The sequence below is a fragment of the Rhinopithecus bieti genome, unplaced genomic scaffold, assembly GCF_001698545.2.
Source record: "Rhinopithecus bieti isolate Rb0 unplaced genomic scaffold, ASM169854v2 scaffold_13710, whole genome shotgun sequence".
Lineage (NCBI taxonomy): Eukaryota > Metazoa > Chordata > Mammalia > Primates > Cercopithecidae > Rhinopithecus > Rhinopithecus bieti.
The window spans coordinates 1,828,651-1,852,649 of record NW_016807962.1 but is presented as its reverse complement, the minus strand read 5'-3'; the positions used below and the strand labels follow the sequence as shown (position 1 = coordinate 1,852,649).

General features: G+C 42.0%; 1 protein-coding gene across 1 annotated transcript in view; it reads right to left on the bottom strand.

Annotated features, from left to right (window-relative positions):
• Positions 1-29: 29 nt before the first annotated feature.
• Positions 30-23,999, bottom strand: part of FBXW2 (F-box and WD repeat domain containing 2) — a 31,455-nt gene continuing 7,485 nt past the window's right edge. Inside the window, exons 3-7 of the mRNA XM_017884202.1 lie at positions 14,730-14,942; positions 12,528-12,661; positions 9,063-9,149; positions 7,688-7,857; positions 30-534 (exon numbers count right to left, since the gene is read on the bottom strand). Of these exons, the coding sequence (XP_017739691.1) occupies positions 246-534; positions 7,688-7,857; positions 9,063-9,149; positions 12,528-12,661; positions 14,730-14,942 (893 nt within the window). The 3' untranslated portion in view covers positions 30-245. The remainder of the gene's footprint in view (positions 535-7,687; positions 7,858-9,062; positions 9,150-12,527; positions 12,662-14,729; positions 14,943-23,999) is intronic.

The following is a 23,999-nucleotide window of genomic DNA, read 5'->3' as shown; positions in this document are numbered from 1 at the left end:
AACTTAACTAAGTACAAATGAAGTCAATGGTGTACCCCATTAAGCATGCTGCGTTGTATGTCAATAAAACAAGCCCTCCCCCACCCCGAGCCCTGGCCCCTGGCAAACATAGATAAATGATTGTACACTGCATGATGATACCATTAGGTGAGAACTTTGGTTCATGCAGTCGGCTGCCAGAGAGGTTGCACCCAAAACCCGCAGCCCCGGCACCCAAAGTCAGTCAGCGGTGGTGGCTCATGGTGTCAGCCGTGCTCCTTCCACAACACCAGGTGAATACTGTGGTCAGGCATGCTGGTGGCAAAGACCAAGCCCGTGTCATTGTGCCCATCCAGTCCATTCAGCCAGGATGCTTCGCCTGCCAAGAAGCTTGAGCCTCTCTTTGACTTCCTGTACTCTGGCAGAGGCCAGCGACTAATCAGGCTCTCTGTCCGCAAGTCCATGATGTACAGGTAGCGGTTGTCAAATAGCAGGGCAAAGATATCTCCAAAGCCAAGCAAGGCCAAGTTTGCTATCTCAGGTGTCTTGATGACCCTACAAGGATGAGAGTTAGGTACTGTGAAAGAAGGCAACTTTGCTTCTGCTTATGCTACTGTAATCTTTTCTGGAGATATTTAAAACCAGTATTAAATTCAAGCAAATTTAGAGTTAAATGTTTTTGATAAAAAGTAAAACATAAGGAGAAAAAAGCTCAGCCCACTTATAAAAAAGCTGGGGCGGGGGGTGGCTTCAGTCATTATATAATATTGGCATAAAAGGGAAAGGTAGTGTTTGATGAAAGTTTTTTTTTTTTTTTTTTTTTTTTAGAGGGAGTCTGGCTGTCGCCCAGGCTCGAGTGCAGTGGCCGGATCTCAGCTCACTGCAAGCTCCGCCTCCCGGGTTTACGCCATTCTCCTGCCTCAGCCTCCCAAGTAGCTGGGACTACAGGCGCCAGCCACCTCGCCCGGCTAGCTTTTTTTTGTATTTTTTAGTAGAGACGGGGTTTCACCGTGTTAGCCAGGATGGTCTCGAACTCCTGACCTCGTGATCCGCCCGTCTCAGCCTCCCAAAGTACTGGGATTACAGGCTTGAGCCACCGCGCTCGGCCTTTTTTGGTTTTTTCTTTTCTTTTTTTTTTTTTGAGACAGGGTCTCACTCCGTTGCCCACACTGGAGTATAGTGGCGCGATCTTGGCTCACTGCACCTCCCAGGTTCAAGCGAATCTCCTGCCTCAGCCTCACAAGCAGTTGGGAATACAGATGGCTGCCACCGCGCCTGGCTAATTTTTGTATCTTTAGTAGAGATGGGGTTTCGCCATGTTGGCCAGGCTGGTCTCGAACTCCTGACCTCAGATGATCTGCCCACCTCAGCCTCCCAAAGTGCTGAGATTACAGACACAAGCCACTGCACCCGGCCTGATGAAAGTTTATAAAAATACAAAACATCCATCTAGGCTAGAAAGGATCTTACAGATAATGTTTCACTAAACATTCTGTTTTTAAGCTGTGAAAACCAAAGCCCAGGCAGAGTAAATACTTTGGCTAAGCGTTCACAATTTGTCAGTTACCGGTGAGAAGTAGAAGGCAAGAGGTAACTCTTACCACTAGGTAAAAAGATGTATTCATTAACTCCTAGAATACTGGAACATCCTGAAGCCCAGAATAAATCTGAAAGCCAAGTGACTAAAGTGCTACTCTACTCAGCAGGCAGCAAACTGGGTTTCTCTCTAAAAACAGTAAAGGCTGAAAATATTTAAAGTTTCCCAAATAACTAAGAAACATTTATTAATAACAGATTCATAAGAAGTTATTATGAAAACAACTAGGGGAGAAACAACTAGGGGAAGCAGAGAAAACTAGGGAGTTGGGAGGCCAACCCTAACTTTCTCAGAGGCAGTTTCCAAGACACCAATGACAACGGCTAGGAGACACCTAGCTAAACAGCAGCACAAACAAAAACAAAAAACAACTTATCTTCTGTTGTCTGCGTCCTTAGTGAAGCAAAAGATTAACAAGAAAAGTTGATGCCCTCTTTGGAGGAACTAAGAGCTACCAGACAAGTGGTAGACAAATACTGCTCCATGACATATGATGGGGCTCCTGTGGGAGGAGAGTTTAGCCTAGGTTTTAAGGACACCACCAACTAGTATATGCCCAAGAGAGCAACCAGAATGGGAGGATCTGGAGACCAGGACGAGGAAAGAACAGTTGAAGGCTATCAGCTGAGATGGGGGAAGGAAAGAGTTGGCAGGAATAGGGTAACCGTATATAAGCATCACTTCTGAATAGTGAAAGATGTGTGGGAGACAGGTCAGACATTATAAGCTTTAGAAGACAAAATTAGGATCAGAGGCAAAGAGCTACAAAGAAGCCAATTTCAGTCTCGTATCAGGAAGGATGGGGGACATTCAATATTTATCAAGCATTTACATGTGCCAGGCACTGAACTTCATAATTAACATGTTATGTCTTTTAATTATTTTTAATTTTATTTTATTTCATTTATTTTTTGAGATGGAGTCTCACTCTGTCACCAGGCTGGAGTACAGTGGTGCGATCTAGCTCACTTGCCAACCTCCACCTCCCAGAGTTCAAACGTCTAGTGCCTACAGCCCCGAATAGCTGGGATTACAGGTGCCCGCCACCACACCAGCTATTTTTGTAATTTTTTTTTTTTTTTTTGAGATGGAGTCTTGCTCTGTCGCCCAGGCTGGAGTGCAGAGGCGCGATCTCGGCTCACTGCAAGCTACCGATCCCGGGTTCATGCCATTCTCCTTGCCTCAGCTCCGAGTAGCTGGGACTACAGGCGGCACTGCCACATGCTCCGGCTATTTTTGTTTATTTTTTAGTAGAGACGGGGTTTCACCGTGTTAGCCAGGATGGTCTCGATCTCCTAGACTTCATGATCCACCCGCCTCGGCCTCCCAAAGTGCTGGGTATGGGTATTACAGGCGTGAGCCACCGTGCCCGGCAATTTTTGTATTTTTAGTAGAGACGGGGTTTCACCATATTGGCGAGATGGTCTTGATCTCCTGACCTTGTGATCCGCCCACCTCGGCCTCCCAAAGTGCTGGGATTACAGGCTTGAGCCACCAGGCCTGGCATGTTATCTCAATCCTCATAATGCAGTTAGGTAGAGGTATTCTCTCCACTATATTAGTAAATAAGACTAAAACATCTTGCCATGAGTCATACAGCTAATATGATGCAGGCCTAGCAAATGTTTTCTGAGTATCATAGGTGCTGAGTGCTGCCTGGGCCCTGGAAAGAGATAAGCAAGATAGTCTTTGCCCCTTAGAAGGGGAGCGCATAGCATATAACCGCCAGAGTATGTGAGAATATGCTGAGCACAAACACTCCAACGGATATAACGGGAGTATCAAGGAATGAGCAAACCTTTCTGCCTTTTATCAGCTGGACCTGGAAGAATATTTTTTCTCTTTCTTGAAGAAGAAATGCAACTGGGCAATATGGATTGAGAGAATACTGAAAGCCTGTCTAAATTTTACAAATTCTCTCTCATGGGCATGTGGTTCTCTTATAGTTAATATCTGAAAAAAAAAATCTATGATACTAAGAATATCAACATACATCACTTCTATGAAACTAAGAAAATAGTTAACAGGTGCTGGCCCCTGCTTGAAAAGCAGTCAGAGAATGAGTTCACCCTCCTAGATTGAAAAAGGAAGAAACTTCTGCTAAAAGAGGTAGCCATTTAGATGACATGTTTGAGAACATCCAAAATCAATCACTGAACACTCCCTATGGCGTGAGCCTTTGTAAACAGGTTTACAAGATGGAGTCTGATCCCAGGGAAAGCAGTAAGTTCAGATCACCTTGAAGTAAAGGGGAAACAGAGGTCCCAATATGTGTGCTCCAATGAGTTACAACTGATAACTCATCCATCATTTTCTACTTTGATGACTCATGTTCATTCACTCAACAAATACTTACTAAGAGCCTAAAGTGAGCTAGCCAATGCTGGTACCAGGATTTCGGTAGCGAACAAGACAAAGTTCCTCACACTCAAACTATCCAAAACTGAATTTCCTAGTCAAACCTGTTTTTTCTATTTCTTTACTTGCTCATTCACCCAGGTGCTCAAGTTGGGAAACGTGGCCACCATCCAATTCTCCTCCTCCTCAAATCACAAATTCAGTCACCAAGCTCTATTGATTATATGCCCTACATTTTTCTAATTTATTCACTACTATCTGCACTACCACACCTCTAGTCCAAGACATCACCTTTTGCCTGCACTGTTGCCAACAGCTTTCTACTGATCTCCCCACATCTACTCACTCCCTTTGAATCAGTTAACCTCACATTCAACCTGATCTGTTACCACCTTGTTTCAACTTCTAAACTCTTTGATGGTTCCTTATTGTGCCCCTATCTTTAGTCACACTGAGGCATTTAAGGAATTTCCTTCAATTTCTCAAATGTACCTGAGGCTCCTTTAACCTCAGGGCCTTTGAACGGACTAGTGTCTCAGTCTAAAATTCCTCACTGTACATCCAATCCTGGTACTTAGTTAAGGCATTTATACTCATCCTTTAGAGCTCAGCCCAAATGTCTCTTCCTCTTAGAAGCCTTCCCTTACTCCACAAACTAGGCAGGGCCTCAAAGTACTCCATACTAGGCTCCTCTTAACCCAACCATTAAACAAACTGTTTGCAATTAGCTATTTAACTAACATCAGTCTTCCCCCTCCTGCTGATCATTAATCTCCCTGAGTTTGGTAAGTACTTCTTATGCTTCCCAATGCATACCACAATGCCTGACACAAAGGTGGGTGCTCAATAACTATCTAAAGAATAAAGTAGTGGTGAAATAAACAGAGGCAAGTGCAAATTCCTACAAAAGAGATCTAAAGGAGGCTAGGAAGCCAGGCACAGTGGCTCATGCCTGTAATCTCAGTACTCTGGGAGGCCGAGGTGGGTGGATCACTTGAGGTCAGGAGTTTGAGACCAGCCTGGCCAACAGGATGAAACCCCACCTCTACTAAAAAAATACACAAAATTAGCTGGGCGTTGTGGCAAGTGCCTGTAATTCCAGCTACTCAGGAGGCTGAGGCAGGAGAATCGCTTGAACCCGGGAGGCGGAGGTTGCAGTGAGCCAAGATCACACCACTGCACTAGAGCCTGGGTGACAGAGTGAGACTCTGTCTCAAAAAAAATAAAATAAAATAAAATAAAAATAAAGGAGGCTAGGAAAAACAAATAGGAAGTCTGGTGGTAGGTCCCACATCATAACAGAAACACAAAAAATAGGTGGCTACCGGGTTAGGGCTTAAGATCTGTGAAGATGAGCTGATTCCAAAGACTGAACCACAAATACATTGCAGAATAGAGCACAGGTCTTGACAGGTTTGTGGCTTTCACTTTGATCACTTTAGAAATGGAACCGGACATCCCTGCTGTGCAGAGTCTGGGTCCTTGAACCTAAGTAACCTTACATGCTGTAGAGATAACCTAACTCAAACAATCACATCATATCTCAGACTTATTGAGTAACATGCTGTTATTTGTGCTTTGCTTCTTTTCAATTAGCTTCAAAGCTAAGTAGCCCTACCTGGTCCTAGATATAGAGGTCAGAGGATTTGTAGTAGGTTTCAATAGAGGTTGGTTTATTTGTGTTTGGGAGGAAAAAAGACACAAGACAGATTCTTTTCGGAGAAAAAATCTGAACCTGGCAATTCCTACCAGCAAACAATCCTGCAGGTTTATTATTTAAAACTATTATTCAAACACTAAAAACTAACAGAACTTTCATCTGGGACTCTAGATAGTCTCTGTATGCCACTCCGAGTCAGAAGCATACATGAGAAAGCAGATGTGGGACCAAATTAAACCCTTTAGAGATGCTAAGCATTAAAACAACTATGACATCTCTAGCTCACCTTGCCTTTGCACCTTCCCTCCTAAAATTTTCATTAAAAATAAAAACAGGCCGGGCACGGTGGCTCAAGCCTGTAATCCCAGCACTTTGGGAGGCCGAGACGGGCGGATCACGAGGTCAGGAGATCGAGACCATCCTGGCTAACACGGTGAAACCCCGTCTCTACTAAAAAAATACAAAAAACTAGCCGGGCGAGGTGGCGGGCGCCTGTAGTCCCAGCTACTCGGGAGGCTGAGGCAGGAGAATGGCGTAAACCCGGGAGGCGGAGTTTGCAGTGAGCTGAGATCTGGCCACTGCACTCCAGCCTGGGTGACAGAGCGAGACTCCTTCTCAAAAAAAAAAAAAATAAAAATAAAAAAAATAAAAACAATATTAAACTACAAAAGATGTGATTTTCCCATGGTGATTACTTGAATATTTTGCTTTGCAAAATATCAAATTCTTTCAAAACTTTATTTTCCCCTGTTTCTGATGTCCCTGGCTTTCTGGTACCGTAAGTGTATGCCTATTGGATAATCCAGCCATGCATGAATGGATGCATGTTGGAATAAAGTGAGAAGTGGAATGCTGGGCAAGGCCCCTACCCTGTATCAGCTTCAGTGTGCCCATCTACAAGAGGAAAAGCTTAAACAGATGTTTTCTAGGAAAGGTTTCAGTCTCTTTTCTCAAAGCATAAATATCAATCATTTCTATAACTGATTCTGACACCTCTGAAACCTAACTGGTTAGAAATGTTGGTCTGACTCCAGGAAGACATAAATGGGGTTGTAACTTTGTGATCAGAGAGATGCGGCCCACCAAAGTTTTGTGGTTACTGTGATCAGATCCACACAAGCTGACCTCAAATAGTCATGCATAAAAACAATTAAGAGAATGTTCAATTTTCTGTACTCCTAGCAACCATGCTATGGGATGCTAACTTTGTGCGCTGTTATTAGTAAGTGTGTGCAAAATAGGTGTGAGGTACAATAGGTTAAACAAATTCAAACAGGTTTCTTTATATGGGGCCTCTCAGACTTATTATTAATAAAGATCTGCCAGGTGGTGTACTAGGTCATCACAAGCATTTCATTTAATAGTCACTTTACAGATGACGAAATTGAGCTACAGAGGAGTTAAGATAGTTACACAAAATCACACAGCCCATCAGAGATGGCACCATGTCTTAAACGAAGGTTTGTCTATCAGCAAAGTTCTCTTAATGACCACATGGCACTGGCTTCCATCAGCCCCAAACATGCTAACAGATATTGTCAATCTCCAAGAGGAGCCTATTGTATGCAGTGAATCACAAAATTATTTGTCTATGGACTGCTGCTTATTTATTTCTTTGGATGGAAATCCTGCACATTTTATTTTTCTCTAAGTATCTCTGTCTTTCTACTAGTCAACAGAAGGTCACTTGATGCCTAGATGCCACTAAAGTTTAACCAAGTTTGTAAAACAATGCAGAATTTCAACTGAATATGAAGTAGAACTTAAAATATTAGAACTTATGGAGATCTGAAAGGTCTTTTCATCCACACCCTTCATTTTCCAGAAAAGCATGTTAAATATGAAAGAAGTGGCTCATGACTCACACAGTCAGGCAGGGCACGTTCCAGTATGTAACTCTTTTTCATGTGCTTACTTCCTCTAAAATATTTTTCCTGAGATGTTCAGTATATATAACCTTGTTTACAAGTGATACAGTAAACATTTCATAAAAGCCAGCTACTGACTGGTACATCCAAACATTTATTCTTGTCTTTACTACCGAACTGCAGCAGGCTTTCAAAGGTAAAGCGTGAGGTCGAAGTAAACATTACCTGAGAATATCATAACTAGCAAAGTCCCACTGGTAGAGACCAAGTGCTGAACTGCAGACAATGTATTTCCCATCAAAATGCAGTCTTGGCTGCAGGCAGATGCTTCTATCCTCAGAGACAGACAATGTCTTTAAGCACTTGCAGTTGATTTCTCTCCCAATTGGCCAAATCTACAGAAAAAAGAAAATGAGGAAAGATGAGAGATCACATCACTACAGAAAAGCTTGTCCTTAAAATGGTCTGTGTTTGCTGAAGTCAGATAGAAAGTGAAGTATACTGGAAAGACCACAGGCTTTATAGCCAAGAATCACAGGTTCAAGTCTTAATTATCCTGTGCAATCTTGGGTAAAATTATTTAATCTCTCTTAACTCCAGCTCCTGCAATGAAGGTAATGCCTATCACATGGGACAGTGTAAAAGATCCAATAATGGGTCAGGCACGGTGGCTCACGCCTATAATCCCAGCACTTTGGGAGGCCGAGGCAGGTAGATCACTTGAGGTCAGGAATTCAAGATCAGCCTGGCCAACATGGTGAAACTGTGTCTCTACTAAAAATACAAAAATTAGCCAGGCGTGGTGGTGGGTGTCTGTAATCCCAGCTACTTGGGAGGCTGAGGCATGAGAATCACTTCAACCTGGGAGGCAGAGGTTGCAGTGAGCAAAGATTCCACCACTGCACTCCAGCCTGGGTGACAGAGCAAGACCCTATCTCAGAAAAAGAAAAAAAAAAAAAAGAGAGAGATACAGTAAGAATGTGAGAGTGCTTTGTGAACTCTTTGCAATTCATTACAATAAATGAGTATTTATGTTTTCATAGTTCAGATCTAAGAATTAAGGACGGTAGGAGACATGTAAGAAAGTATTAAGAATGGGCTGGGCTTGGTGGCTCAAGCCTGTAATCCCAGCACTTTGGGAGGCCGAGGCAGGTGGATCACAAGGTCAGGAGTTTGAGACCAGCCTGGCCAATATGGTGAAATCCCATCTCTACTAAAAATACAAAAACACCCAGCTACTCGGGAGGCTGAGGCGGGAGAATCGCTTGAACCCAGGAGGCAGACAGCCAAGATTATGCAGAGAGCCAGGATTATGCACTGCACTGCACTCCAGCCTGGGCAATAGAGCAAGACTCTGTCTCTAAAGAAAAAAAGAATTAAGAATAAGCTGAACATAAATTTAAGTGAAATTCTTTTTCTTTTACAAATCCAAGTTAAGAAACTACATAGGACATAGAGCTAGCAAATCATCTCTTCTTCCAGTGGGTTTAAAATTCCCCCTCCTCTTCCCAGAATGTTTACCCTTTGCCATACCACTTTAACTTTCTTATGTTTTCCAGTTTTTCTTTAACAAAGCAAATTAATGGAGAAAAAAACTCACCTTAATCTCATATTTGTCTGCACTTAAGAGGATGTAGTCTCCAGGACTGTGCAAGAGAGACTTGACTTTGCACTTCTGCAAAACTACCTGCAAATGTAAACCATGTTACGGAAAGATCCTTTTAATGATTCTCCTACAACGATGTTATTCTTTAAATTAAAATATGAAAATGAGCTTAAAATATGCTAGAATAGCTAAGCCACAGCTCATTACCAAATTAGCCTCTGCTAAACGTTTTACTATTCTGTTATTAGCAGTATCTAAAAGTGTCTAATGTTAGCCAGATGAGGTGGCTCACGCCTATAATCCCAGTGAGTCGGAAGGCTGAGGTGGGAGGACTGCTTGAGCCCAGGAGTCGGAGGATGCAGTGAGCTATGATTGCACCATTGCACTCCAGCCTGGGCAACAGAGCAAGACCACAACGCTTAAAAAAAAAACAAAACTGTCTAAACATTGGCAGCATTTAATCTTAGCATTCATCTAGAAGCAAGCATTAGGACTGATTTTTAAAAATTATAAAATGTTACTTAAGAGAAGGAACAGAAAAGAAAAAAGCCCATAGACACTGAAGTAGATGCAAATGATCTGCTTTCATAACCACGTGAATCATAAATGAAAAAGCACTGGACTTGGCACCAGAATCTGTCACACGCTGACTTTGTAACCTTGGGCAAGACCATCTAAACTGATTTTAAAGATCAGTTTCCTGATCTTTAAAATAGGAGACAAGCACCTATTATCTTACCTCATTTAATTACAGTAAAGATAAAATAACAATGTAAATTATAGTAGTAACATAATAAAAGCTAACATTCCGTTAGCACTTGAGATAGTTTATAAACATCAGGTTCTAGCTAATTTTGTAATCAATCAGCCTAAGGTGAGAGGGGAAGCAGGGTTCATTCATTCAGAAGTCTGGATTGCAGACTCAACTGAAACAGACATATTACTAAATATCAGGCACCTTGCTGGGTGCTGTCCCAACATTTCATTTCATGTTCATAGGAACATTTAGCAGATGATACAACTCAGGTCCTGAAGGAGGAGTAACTTGTCCAAGACATCACCATCAGTATCCTAGCCCCAATCAACTGTGTTTTCCATAACACCAAACTGCCTTACACTATATAGCTTTTCTATGTAAAAAGTTAACGTGGGCTAGGCACAGTGTCTCATGCCTATAATCCCAGCACTTTGGGAGGCTGAGGAGGGAGGACTGCTTGAGGCCAGGAGTTCAAGACCAGCCTAGGCAACACAGCAAGAACCCCATCTCTACAAAAAAAATTTTTAATTAGCTGCCAGGCACGGTGTCTCATGCCTGTAATCTCAGCATTCTGGGAGGCCGAGGTGGGTGGATCACCTGAGGTCAGGAGTTCAAGACCAGCCTGGCCAACACAATGAAACCCCGTCCCTACTAAAAACAAAAAATTAGCCAGGCATGGTGGTGGGCGCCTGTAATCCCAGCTACTCGGGAGGCTGAAGCAGGAGAATCACTTGAACCCAGGAGGTGGATGTTGCAGTGAGCTGAGATCGTGCCATTGCACTCAGCCTGTATAACAAGAGCGAAACTCCACCTCAAAAAAAAAAAAAAAAAAATTAGCTCGGTGTGGTGGCACATGGCTGTAGTGCTAGCTACTCAGGAGGCTGACATGGGAGGATCACTTAAGCCTGGGGATTTGAAGTTGCAGAGAGCTATGCTCATGCCACTGCACTCCAGCCTGAGCAACAGAGTGAGACCCTGTCTGTATTAAAGCAACAAATGAAGAAAAAAAGACAAAACTTAATGTGCCCAATACATAATAATGGTCTTACAAACTACTCTCCATTTAGCCCCATGTATTTCAAAAAAAAGATATAATCATCCACCCCATCTAAAACCCACCAGTCACCTCTGATTCTTCATTTCCCACAGTGAATCTGCAAGTCCGGGTGGCTTTACCTTAAAGATACATCCTTTATGGGTGTCCTTTTCATTACTGCCAGCCAAATCTAAGTTATGGGCATCTTTTGCTTAGACTACTGCCAAAGCCTAAATGGTCACCCTGTATCCACTTGTGCCCAACTCTAGTTCATTCTTCATTCAGCAGTTAATTTTCTTAAAACATAGATCGTATCAGACACTTGCTCAGAACTTGTAGATTGCTTCCTAGTACACTTGTGATGATATCCACCATACTTACTGTGGCCTCATAAATCATACAGGATGACCACCTCTCTGCCCATCTCCCCAACTACAGCATGGCTCCACTGGCTTATGTCCAGGTCATCAAATGTTCCAAGTTCTTTCCACTCCCTGGGCCTGTGCATATACTACACCTTCTGAAACAATCTTTCAGCTACTCTTTCCACAGCTATCTCCTATTTATTCTTCATGTCTAACCCCCTTCTCAAAAAGCTTTCTCTGAACTAATTACTTTAATTACTTTCCTAGACCTTTTTTCTTTTTTTTTTTAAAGAGTCTCACTTTGTCGCCTAACCTGGAGTGCAGTGGCACGATCTTGGCTCACTGCAACCTCCGCCTCCCAAGCTTCAAGTTAATTCTCCTGTCTCAGCCTCCTGAGTAGCTGGGATTACAGACACTTACACCAGGCTAATTTTTGTACTTTTAGTAGTGACGGGGTTTCACCATGTTGGCCAGGCTGGCCTCGAACTCTTGGGCTCAGGCAATCCACCCACCTTGGCCTCCCAAAGTGCTAGGATTACAGGAGTCAGCCACCGTGCCCAGCCCCAGACTATCTTACAGAACACTGTACTGTTCCTTCACAAACCACCACAATTTGAAATGATATATTTACCCATGAAATTGTTTAATAAAACTATTTCTCCTATTAGACTATCATCCACAGGGTAAGGCCTGGGTCTATTTTGCTTACTGTTTCCTCAGCCCCCTCATAGAATGGCATAGTAAACTCAAGTAGTGTTTCTGCATGGTATATCCATTATTAATACTGCATTTGATCCTCACAACAATCTTGTTTTAAAGAAAAAAGAAAACATCACAATATTTTACTAAAGATCCCATACAGCTTTCTTTGTCCTACTTCTTGTAAACGTTATTTTTTCAAAATGAAAATTGCTTGCCTGATTAAAAAAGAAACATGTTTAGTCTAAAGCGAAAAATGCACCCACAACCCCACCAGAAATACCCACCTTCAACATTTTGATGCATGAACACATTAAGAAACCAGTATCACACTCCACATACTTTTTTGTATGTAACCTGTTTTATTTGCCCACTCTATCCACCTAATATATTGTGGGCATCTTTCCATGTCCGTAAGTCATTTATCTGTTAAACTATTAAGTACCTTCTACTTGCTGGTCACTGTTGGATACCATCATGCTTTGTAGCTACAGCAATTCCATCTTATGACTCACCTAACACTTACAAGGCAGTATCGACCATCCTCCACCCCCTCCCTCAAAAAGCCTGACAAGAAGGAGATTTCTTCTAAGTCTTCCTACCTTGGTGACCCATTCCGTGTGCCCGGTGAGTGTGTTCAGGCATGTCCCAGCAGATAAAGCCCATACTTTCACAGTGAAGTCTGCAGAGCCGCTCACCAAGATATCCAGTTCATCATTGTAGTCCACGCTAAATACTAGTGCATATAATTACACAAAGTTAAAACATGTCTCTGTCAGTGGGTCTTTTATGAGAGAGTTCAATAATGTTTATTTTCCCTAGCTGCCCAATTAATTTCCCAACCAGAGACACTGTAAGAATGGTGCTATTCAACTAGCAATTTTATGATAAAAATATTTCAGAATTCTTACTATTATAGCTTATTATTCTAAGGTGGAGGAATAATACAATCTCTTTTATTTGTAGTAGCTACAGTGAGAGGCAAAACAAGTGTTAGAGATAATGGCATTCCTTCTTAGGACTGCCTGCCTGATAGTACATCATATTTTATTTAATTTATGCAGGAAAACAAAAAGGACATGGTCCTACTCTAATACACACTAACAGTAAGACAAAATATAAAGAATGGAAGCTGCAAAACAGCACCCAGACTCAAGAAAACCCAATGTAAAGAGAGAAAAAAACAAAACAAAAACAAGGATCTCAAAGGTCAGATTAAGCCATTAACTCAAAAGTGTCTGACTTTCTTCACAGCTGTATCCCCAGCACCAAAAACAATATTTGCAGTATCGTGAGTACTCAAATATTTGTTTTCAAATGTATACCAAGTTCTAAAGGAACATTAGGGACCCAGAGATGGAAGACACTGATTCGTCCTTTAAGGAACTCAGTCTAAGGAGGGAGTAGAGGAGGAAGCCCAGAAAATATAAATGTTTACCTCTTGCTAGGGAAACATCAAGGAGAATGACTAACTCTGCCCAGGGGTATCAGGGAGGACTTCAGGGAAGAGGCGATATTGGAGATGGGCCCTGAAGGATGAGTAGAGTTTATCAAGGAAAGAAAAAAGAATACTGCAGGCAGAGGGAATAGTAAAGGTATGAAGTTAGGAAAAACCTCGGCAATGTCTAGGCAACAATAATAAAATTTTTAGAGCAGGGTTCTCAAAGTTGATCGGGAATAAAATCACCTGGAAGTCATGGTACATCTTAACATTGTGGAACATAACACTCCGTTTAACATATACTTCCACACATACATGCACCTTCGAATATTAATTTCTGAACAAGTTGTAGCAGACAGCAAAGACTGAAGACTATAGGACAAATAAAATGAAGCAAAAAAATATGTGTTTTTATTAGCATAATGGCTAGTTCTACTTCAAAGAATCACTAAGCACCAGGTACAGTGCAAGTAATTCCAGTCACATGGGTGAACAAGACAGATAAGATCACTGTCCTTATGGAGTTTAGTCTGGTGGGGAAGCAAGATCATATTTGTATAAGTGGTCTACAGTAGTACAAGTTACTGGCAAACAGAGGGACCCAACCTGTTAAGGGAGTTTTGGAGGGCTGCTCATAAACGTAATGCTTGACATTACAGACTATGACTCTCAGAGGCTAAAGCAGTGGGTAAATGGGGGAAAGGAAGAAGGGAGCTGCTACACAAGAGGCTGGGAAATAGCTCAATTTCTACACAAAGCCTCCCTGACCAAAAAAAGAACAGCAACAGAGAGAGAAGCTCAAATCTCAAGGCTATATTCAAATGACCAGTTTTTGCAAAATAAGGCTGCTATACATTAGGAAACATTTAGGTATGTTTCTTTCGCCTTATCTCTAGGTGGCAGCTTGCTTTAATCAACTGTCAACCAAGTTCCAACTGGATGTAATCTGCGTAGACCACACAATCTAGGAACCACCATCACACCAAAGAATTTTCAGCCCTAATGCTACAAATGAAGTGTAATTTACACGAGTAGGATTTACTCAATTTAGAGGTAGGGAATCTGATAAAAGCAAAGGGACAGACTGTTCAACAGGATATAAATGAAACAGGAGTGGGGAGAGAGAGAATGAGAGAGAGACAGAATGAAAACTACCCTTCCCACCAGAAGGGTACATTCACAGAAGAAAGCAAGAAAAAGCAAAACTGGGTAAAACATTCCAAGTAAGAGTAACTAGAATAAAGGGAAATAACTGCAGTGACTAAGAAAGAGGTTTGAAAAAAGCAGGTTAAATTAAAAAAAAAAAAAAAGCATTTCACATTCTTAGCTCCTGGCTTAAAAGGATGAGGCTAAGTTGTAAAACCCTTGAAAAGGGCAACCCACCCGCCCCGTGTGCCCCGAAAGTGCTGGGTCCTGGCTCCGGAACTCCATTCCCAGCAAGCCACAGTGTTGTCAAAGGAGCCTGTCACAAGCTTCTGTTCATCAAACTTCACCGCTGCACAAGTGTGGGTCTGGATGCCATAAACGCACTGCCCTGTGCTCACATCCCACAGCTTTGCAGACAAGTCATCTGACCCTTCAAGAGAAAAACAGGGAGGTTAATAAGAAAACAGACACACTAAAGAAGGAAAATCAATCCCAAAATCATGGTGTTCTTCAAGAACGTTAATGGTCTCCTCCTCTGGCACTCTACTGCTGAGGAAACCAAAGCATGGAGAGAGTAACACAACTTGCTCAGAGTCACCACAAAGGAGTCAAAAGCACTAGGACAGAATCCAAGCTTTTTGGGTGAGACACTTTCCCTTAACCTTCCAGGCTACAGAAGGGCATTAGACTAAAGCATCCCTTGGTGCTTCCACTTGAAAAATTTCATAAATCCTTGATTATCATGAGCTCTCTGATTTGACTTCAGATAGATGGGTATTACACATGACTGCATGTTTACATTTGCATGCTTGTCCATTACCCAACAGTTCTGAACAAATAAGGATTGTTAAATAGTAAAGGTGTCTGCTGAAACACATTCCACTCTCAGGCAAGTCAAAGACAAACCTCAGAGCATGGGCTAACTTCTGCAAAAGCTAATTGCGAATTGCTCCAGCCATCTCGAAATATGTGAAGGAAGAAACCTCAAGAAAAACCTGGGATAAATTATCCCCGGACATTCACAACTCAACGAACAGTTTGTAAAGCCTCAAGATCCTGTAGGGAAAAGTTGGCCTTGTTTCTGCCTGATGAAAATTCTATACTAATCGTGGTGACAATTCAGGACTTTAAGTTTAAAATCTTAATGATTAATTCATTCTCACAATGACCATTTAGTAAGCCTCAACAAATAAAGACATTTTTGAGAATCCACTAAATACAGTCACTATGATAATGGCATAGCATCCTAGGAAAGCACCAAATGACCAACTTTTAAAAAGCTGAAATGACTAAATAAAGCCAGCCACAATTCCACCAAGAACCACTGTTTGAGACAACGGAAAAATAGCCATCACTTATGAAAAAGCTAGAGTATGAATTTTAACCTCGGAAAACTATGACAGCATACTGAAATAAAGACTGTATTTATTGTCACTTTGCTATTTAGACTGCTTCCTTCTGTATAAAAAGGGATAGGACTTGGATCTCAATGGCCATGTGAGACAACTGAATCATCTGGGAAGCTTCATCAAAACACACAGGCAGGTCCCTATTTTCAGCGAGTCTAACTTGGGAACATCTGAGGCAGGGTCCAATCATCTTAAAACGTTTGCCAGGTGATTCTAACTCATCAGCAATATTTTGAGAGCCAAAGGTCTAGAACGGTGCTATCCAACAGAAAATATAATGCAAATTGCATATGTAATTTAAAATGTCCTAATAGTTACATTAAAAAAAAAAATGTTGGGCCGGGTGCAGTGGTTCACGCTTGTAATCCCAGCACTTTCGGAGGCCAAGGCAGGCGTACTGCCTGAGCTCAGGAGTTCAAGACCATCGTGAAACCCTGTCTCTACTAAAATACAAAAAATCAGCCGGGCATGATGGCATGTGCCTGTAGTCCCAGCTACTCAGGAGGCTGAGGCATGAGAATCGCTTGAGCTCGGGAGGCAGAGGTTGCCATGAGCTGAGATCACGCCACTGCACTCCAGCTTGGGCTACAGAGTGACTCCATCTCAAAAAAAAAAAGAAATGTTGGCCAACCTGGCAAAATCCCATCTCCGCTAAAAAAAAATACAAATATTAGCCAGGCATGACGGCATACGCCTGCGGTCCCAGCTACTCGGAGGCTGAGGCAGGAGAATCACTTGAACCCAGGAGGAGGTTGGAGGTTGTAGTGAGCCAAGATCACACCACTGCACTCCAGCCTGGGCCATAGAGCGAGACTCTGTCTCAAAAAAAAAAGAAAAAAGAAAAAAAAAGAAATGTATTAAAATAATTGAATGTGTTTTATTTAACTCAGTATGTCAAAAAATGTCATTTGAACATGTAATCAATACAAATATTGAGATATTTTATATTCTTTTACATTGTAAGTCTTTGAAACCCAGTATTTCACACCTCCATTTGGACTAGCCACAGCTCAAGTACTGAAAAACTACATGGCGCTAGTAGCTAGTGTACCAGAGAGCATAAGCCTGGATAGTCTTTAAGGCCTTCAGCTTAGGCATGTTGTGACTGTATTCCTAAGGAGCTACAGTAGGAAAGGAAATCATTTTAGGTCCTTTATGAGCTTGGTTTTGGTTACCAGTATTCAACTGGGGTCTCATTCATTCATTCAACATATATTTACGGAACTTCTGTGTCAGGCTGGACTCTTGTTCTCATGGCACTCAGTCTACTTGGGAAGACAAAAAGGCTAAACAAGCAATAATAATTCAGCATAGTAGGTGGTAGGCACTACAAAAGCCCATAGCAAATACAAGGAACGGAGGCTCCATTGAGTTTATGACCATGCTCTAACATGTAAGTGGACATGCCTTAGGAGCTGGCATGATTGGCTCTTCAACTACACTCCTCTTTTGTTTTTAAGCTGCGCTTTGGTATAAGACTATTTGAAGAAAGAAAGAATTTCATGGCTTAAAAAAAAAAAAAAAAAAAACCTTAAAGTTTTAACTAATTTAAATCTAAAGGATGAATAAGTTAGCTAGCACAAAACAAAACAAAAGGAATAGTATATACCAAAACTTATTCTGTAAAAGGCCTGATAGTATTTCAGACTTTGACCTACTGAGTTGCAATTACTCTCTTGTGCTGGATTTGGCCCACAGTCCATAGTTTGCCAATCCCTGGTAATACCTATTAAATCAACTATTAAATATCTCTATATACAACACAAAAATTATTGAAAAGGAACTGGGATCAATTCATAAAGAACTATTTGGAATCATTCAAAAACCATCTAGGAGTTATGTACAATGCTTGTCAAAAAGCACAGCCTAAAACATGAACACTGATTATGGAAATCGTTCAGTCTGACTGCAAACAGTGGCAAGGTTTGGCTGCAGAACTGGGTTAGGAAGATGTTTAACTATGACCTTATATGCATTTCAGAAAGATCACTATAGCTATATCATGGAAAAGGTTTGAAGGGGGAAAACTAGAGGCAAGAAGGCAGTTAAAAACCAGGAGAGAGGACAAACAAAATGTGACACATACAGGGAATATACACATACACACACACACACAATGGAATATTATTCAGCCTTAAAAAGGAATAAAATTGGCCGGGTGCGGTGGCTCATGCCTGTAATCCCAACACTTTGGGAGGCTGAGGTGGAAGGCTCACCTGAGGAAGGGAGTTTGAGACCAGCCTGACTAACATGGAGAAACCCGGTCTCTACTAGAAATACAAAAATTAGCTGGGCGTGGTGGCGCATGCCTATAATCCCAGCTACTTGGGAGGCTGAGGCAGAAGGATCACTTGAACCCAGGAGGCGGAGGTTGCGGAGAGCCAAGATGGCGCCACTGCACTCCAGCCTGGGCGAAAAGTGCAAAACTTCATCTCAAAAAAAAAAAAAAAGGAATAAAATTCTGACACATTATGATATGAGGGAACCTTGAAGACATCATGCTAAGTGAACTAAGCTAGCCACAAAAGAACAAATACTGTATGATTCCACTTATATTAGGTTCCTAGAATAGTCAAATTCATAGAAAATAGAATGGTGGGCTGGGTGTGGTGGCTCACGCCTGTAATCCCAGAACTTTGGGAGGCCAAGGCTGGTGGATTACCTGAGGTCAGGAGTTCAAGACCAGCCTGGCCAATTAGTACAGAAACCTCGTCTGTACTAATCCCATACAAAAATCAGCCAGACACGGTGGTGCACGCCTGTAATCCCAGCTACTCGGGAGGCTGAGGCAGGAGAATCACTTGAACCTGGGAGGTGAGGTTGCAGTGAGCCAAGATTGAGCCATTGCATTCCAGCCTGGACGACAGATCGAGACTGTCAAAAAAAAAAAAAAAGAAAGAAAAAGAAAAGAAAGGTGGTTTTGCCACAGGTTGTGGGGGAAGGGGCATGGGCAATGTTTAGCTAATAGGGTTTAGGCTGGGCATGGTGGCTCATGCCTGGAATCCCAACACTTCGGGAGGCTGAGGCAGAAAGATCGCTTGAGCCCAGGAGTTCGAAACCATCCTGGGAAACATGGTGAGGCCCCATCTCTACAAAAATACAAAAATTAGCTGGGCGTGGTGGCACACACATGTAGTCCCAGCTACCTGGGAGGCCAAAGTTGGAGAACTGCTTGAGCCCAGGAGGTAGAAGTTGCAGTGAGCCAAGATCGTGTCACTGTACTCCAACCACTCCAATCTGGGCTACAGAGTGAGACCCTGTCTCAAAAGAAACCCCCCCCAAAAAACAAACAAAAAAATTGGATACAGTTTAGCTATATAGTGTATTATATACTGTTTATATAGCTAACACTGTATAGTGTTTAACTGATACTGTTTTAGTTTGGGAAGATGTAAAGTTCTGGAAATGGACAGTGGTGATGATTGCACAACAATGTAATGTACTTAATGGCACTCAATTGTGTGCTTTAAAATGGTTAAAATGGTAAATTTTATGTTACGTATGTTTTAGCACAATTTGCAAAAAAAAAAAAAAAAGTTATCCAAACTAATTATTTAAACTAGTTGTTATAGGAAAACATTGTGCCACTCAGTTTTACCCCCTAAAAAAAAATTAAAAAATAATCAGGTTGAGTCAAGTTCCATTTTATAGTGATGGAAGTCTACTCCTGAGAATCCTTTAGGAGTCACTGTTCTCTGCTCCTTTCTGGCTTTATGTCAGCCTCCCCTCTGGACTCCCATTTGCTGCACTGGCTAACCCAACATGTTTTCAAAGAGGTCACCAGTGATGCAGCATAGAGGTGAAAGAGGACTAAAGAAATGTAGACTCTTACACTGCATGAAAGAAAAAAAATCCCTCCCGATTCAATATCTTAAAAATCTGAATAATACTTAAAAAAAAAATCAGACTATTTCACAAAACTCTAGATTTCAGGCTTCTCTTGAAAAGTCAGATCTAACAACTCTTACCCTGAATCCCACCCACATGGCAAAAATTTATTACAATGGAGCAGCAGCTGCATTCTTTAGAAAGGCAAGTGTTCTTGATTTGCTATAGTCCACACAGAGACTTTTACCTCAGTCAGGTCATCTTCCTGGTCTCAGTGTGTATGTTCCACAAGAAAAGAACTGCTCTAATTCATCCATGTATGCCCTCACATTGTTTTTCAAACAGTAGGCATCCCATAAGTAAATATCTACTTAACAGCACAAAGCATAATAGGTTCCTTTCTTACCATTTCAGAAATAAATTGGGAAAGAGAAGGATAACTATCTCAATGTCATTAGCCATCCATCTCTTTAATAAAACTGTCTATTGCTTACTCAAAGCACTAATGTGAGAGTCACTGTAAGTTTATTGCCAAATTCAGGGTTTCCCAATTCCACCACAGTGAAAATTCAATCTTGTAAGTAACAAGATGACATGAACACATGTATAATTCTGTAACAAATACTTCTCTCACAGTTCCAGGGATGCTGCTGTTAGAAAAATTAATGCTTTGGATTACTTTCAACCACTGTACAACATAATTTTAAATATGCAAACCTGATGAATTGAATCAGAATAAAAATCCCATTAACATATAGACACACCTAGAGAATAATCTTAAAATGCAGAATTGCAGGTATTAACTTTCCAGGTAGTTAGAGAATTCAGTGAATATTTCCCATTTACTTCCACTCCAAGTAACTGCAGTTTTACATTTCAAAATAAGGTTTGATAAGAAAAAAACTTTTTAAGGCAAGGGGAGCTAGGCATGGTGGCTCACACCACTAATCCTAGCATTTTGGAAGGCCGAGGCTGGCGGAGTGCTTGAGCCCAGGAGTTCGAGACCAGACTGGGCAACATGGTGAAATCCTGTCTCTACAAAAAGTACAAAAAGGAGCCAGCCGTAGTGTTGCTCGCTTGTAGTCCTAGTTAAACTCGGGAGGCTGACGTGGGAGGATCACCTGAGCACAGGAGGTGGAGGTTGCAGTAAGCCAAGATTGCACCATTGCACTCCAGCATGAACTACCCTGTGAGAGGTTGTCTCCAAAAAAAAAAAAAAAGGGCAGCTGGGCGCAGTGGTTCACACCTGTAATCCCAGCGCTTTGGGAGGCCGAGGCAGGCGGATCATCTGAGATCGGCAGTTTGAGACCAGCCTGACCAACATGGTGAAACCCGTCTCTACCAAAAATACAAAAATTAGCAGGGCTATGGTGGTATGTGCCTGTAATGCCAGCTACTCAGGAGGCTGAGGCGAGAGAATCACTTGAACCCAGGAGGAGGAGGAGGTTGCAGTGAGTCGAGACTGCACCACTGCACTCTAGCCCAGGTGACAGAGGAGATCCTGTTTCAAAAAAAAAAAATGCTAGAGTTGGTGTGAAAACAATGGTCAACTGCCAATAGGAGCTCCAAGCTCCAAGGTGATACTGCATCTTAATCTTCTTCTTTATTTATTTATTTATTTTTTGAGACAGGGTCTTGCTCTGTTGCCCAGGCTGCAGTGCAGTGGCATAATCTTAGCTCACTGCAACCTCCACTTCCTGGGCTCAAGCAATCGTCTCACCTCAGTCTCCCAAGTAGTTGGGACTACAGGTGTGAGCCAACACACCCAGCTAATTTTTGTATTTTTTGTAGAGATGGGGTTTTGCTATGTTGCCCAGACTGGTCTCAAACTCCTGGGCTCACATAATCTGCCTGCCTTGGCCTCCCAAAGTGTTGGGACTACAGGCATGAGCCCCCTCAACTTGGTCAACTGCATCTTAATCTTTTAAAATCATGAGGCAAAAGAGACATGGAAAAGCCATCACTGCAACAGAGAAAGTACATCAAAGCCTAGAAGAACTGGTGATGCTGTTCCAGTAATCAGGCTTGTAACACAAGGAAAATAAAGTGTGAAATAACATCAGGATGACAAACCAAACCATGAAAAATGCTTTAAATCAAATGTTTATTTTCTAAAATTAGCAGAGTGTCTGGCATTTCAGAGAAAACATCACCACATAATGTATACCCTTAATGAATAAAGAAATGCAATTGTAAAACGGTCTTGAGAAATGATACACCTCAATATTAAATATTAATATTTAAATTGAGTCTGGTGAGACTCTTGAGGGAGAAGCAAGTTACTTAAGACTGTATTGGCATTGTATCAATTCAATCTATCTGGAAAGGGCACTAAGAAGAGCTATAAAATCAGGCCAGGCACGGTGGCTCACACCTGTAATCACAGCACTTTGGACGGTGGATCACCTGAGGGCAGGAGTTTGAGACCAGCCTGGGCAACAAGGTGAAACCCCACCTCTAATACAAATACAAAAAAAATTAGCCAGGCGTAGTGGCATGTGCCTATAATCCCAGCTACTCGGGAGGCTGAGGCAGGAGAATCACTTGAACCCTGGAGACGAAGGCTGCAGTGAGCTGAGATAGTGCCACTGCACTCCAACCTGGGTGAGAGAGTGAGACTCCATTTCAAACAAACAAACAAATCTATAAAATCATTCATACTACTATATCTGGTGATTCTACTTTTAGGCTTCTGTCCCAAATGAGCTCAAGGGAAGAAGAGGTAATACAAAGATACTAATATAAACAGAAACCATCTGAATATGCATTGATATGGTTAAGCTTTGTGTCCTCACCCAAACCTCATCTTGAATTGCAATTCCCAGGTATTGAGGGAGAGACCTGGTGAAAGACGACTGGATCATGGGGGTGGTCCCCCATGCCGTTCTCATGATAGTGAGTTCGTTCTCTCAAAATCTGATGGTTTTATAAGGGCCTCTTCCCGCTTCACTTGCACACTCTCTCCTGCTGCCTTGTGAACAAGGTGCTTGCTTCCCCTTCGCCTTCTGCCACGATCATATTGCCTTCTGCCATGACTGTAAGTTTCCTGAGGCCTTCCCAGCCATGTGGAACTATAAGTCAATTAAACCTCTTTTCGGCCAGGCGTGGTGGCTCAAGCCTGTAATCCCAGCACTTTGGGAGGCCGAGACGAGCGGATCACGAGGTCAGGAGATTGAGACCATCCTGGCTAACACGGTGAAACCCCGTCTCTACTAAAAAATACAAAAGCTAGCCGGGCAAGGTGGCTGGCGCCTGTAGTCCCAGCTACTCGGGAGGCTGAGGCAGGAGAATGGCGTAAACCCAGAAGGCGGAGCTTGCAGTGAGCTGAGATCTGGCCTCTGCACTCCAGCCCGGCAACAGCGAGACTCGGTCTCAAAAAAAAAAAAACCTCTTTTCTTCATAAATTACCCAGTCTTAAGCAGTTTTTTTTTTAGCAGTCTGAGAATGGACTAATACACACACTAATATGGAAATGGCTAAATAATGACTATTCATATATTTACACAAACTAACAGTTTATACTGTAACACACAAATGTTTACTAGAAGTTATCTTGGATGAAAAAGAACACCAAGTATTTCTATATATTATATACAATGTAAGGAAACAGGCGTTGGGATTATTAGTAAGAACTGCTTGGAGCTATTCTAAATGCTGCCCAATAATTATTTACATGCCTGTCAAAATGCATTATCTAATACATGGGCATTAGTTATAATCATAAACAGAAACACATGCCCATTATAAATAGAAAATAATATATAATTTTAGATTTTTAATAACTATATTATTTCATAAAATTACTTAATTGCCTAGTTTAAAACTATCCAACTCTCTCTGTTCCCAGGCCCAAACTCCAACTTCTACTTTTTTTTTTTTTTTTTTTTTGAGGCAGAGTCTCGCTCTGTCGCCCAGGCTGGAGTGCAGTGGCCGGATCTCAGCTCACTGCAAGCTCCGCCTCCCGGGTTTATGCCATTCTCCTGCCTCAGCCTCCCGAGTAGCTGGGACTACAGGCGCCCGCCACCTCGCCCGGCTAGTTTTCTGTATTTTTTAGTAGAGAGGGGGGCTTCAAGGGGTTAGCCAGGATGGTCTCAATCTCCTGACCTCGTGATCCGCCCGTCTCGGCCTCCCACAGTGCTGGAATTACAGGCTTGAGCCACCGCGCCCGGCCCTAACTTCTACTACTTCTACTTAGAATCAAAGGATTTCAGAGCAGGGAAGAAATATCTCTTTATATATATATATATATT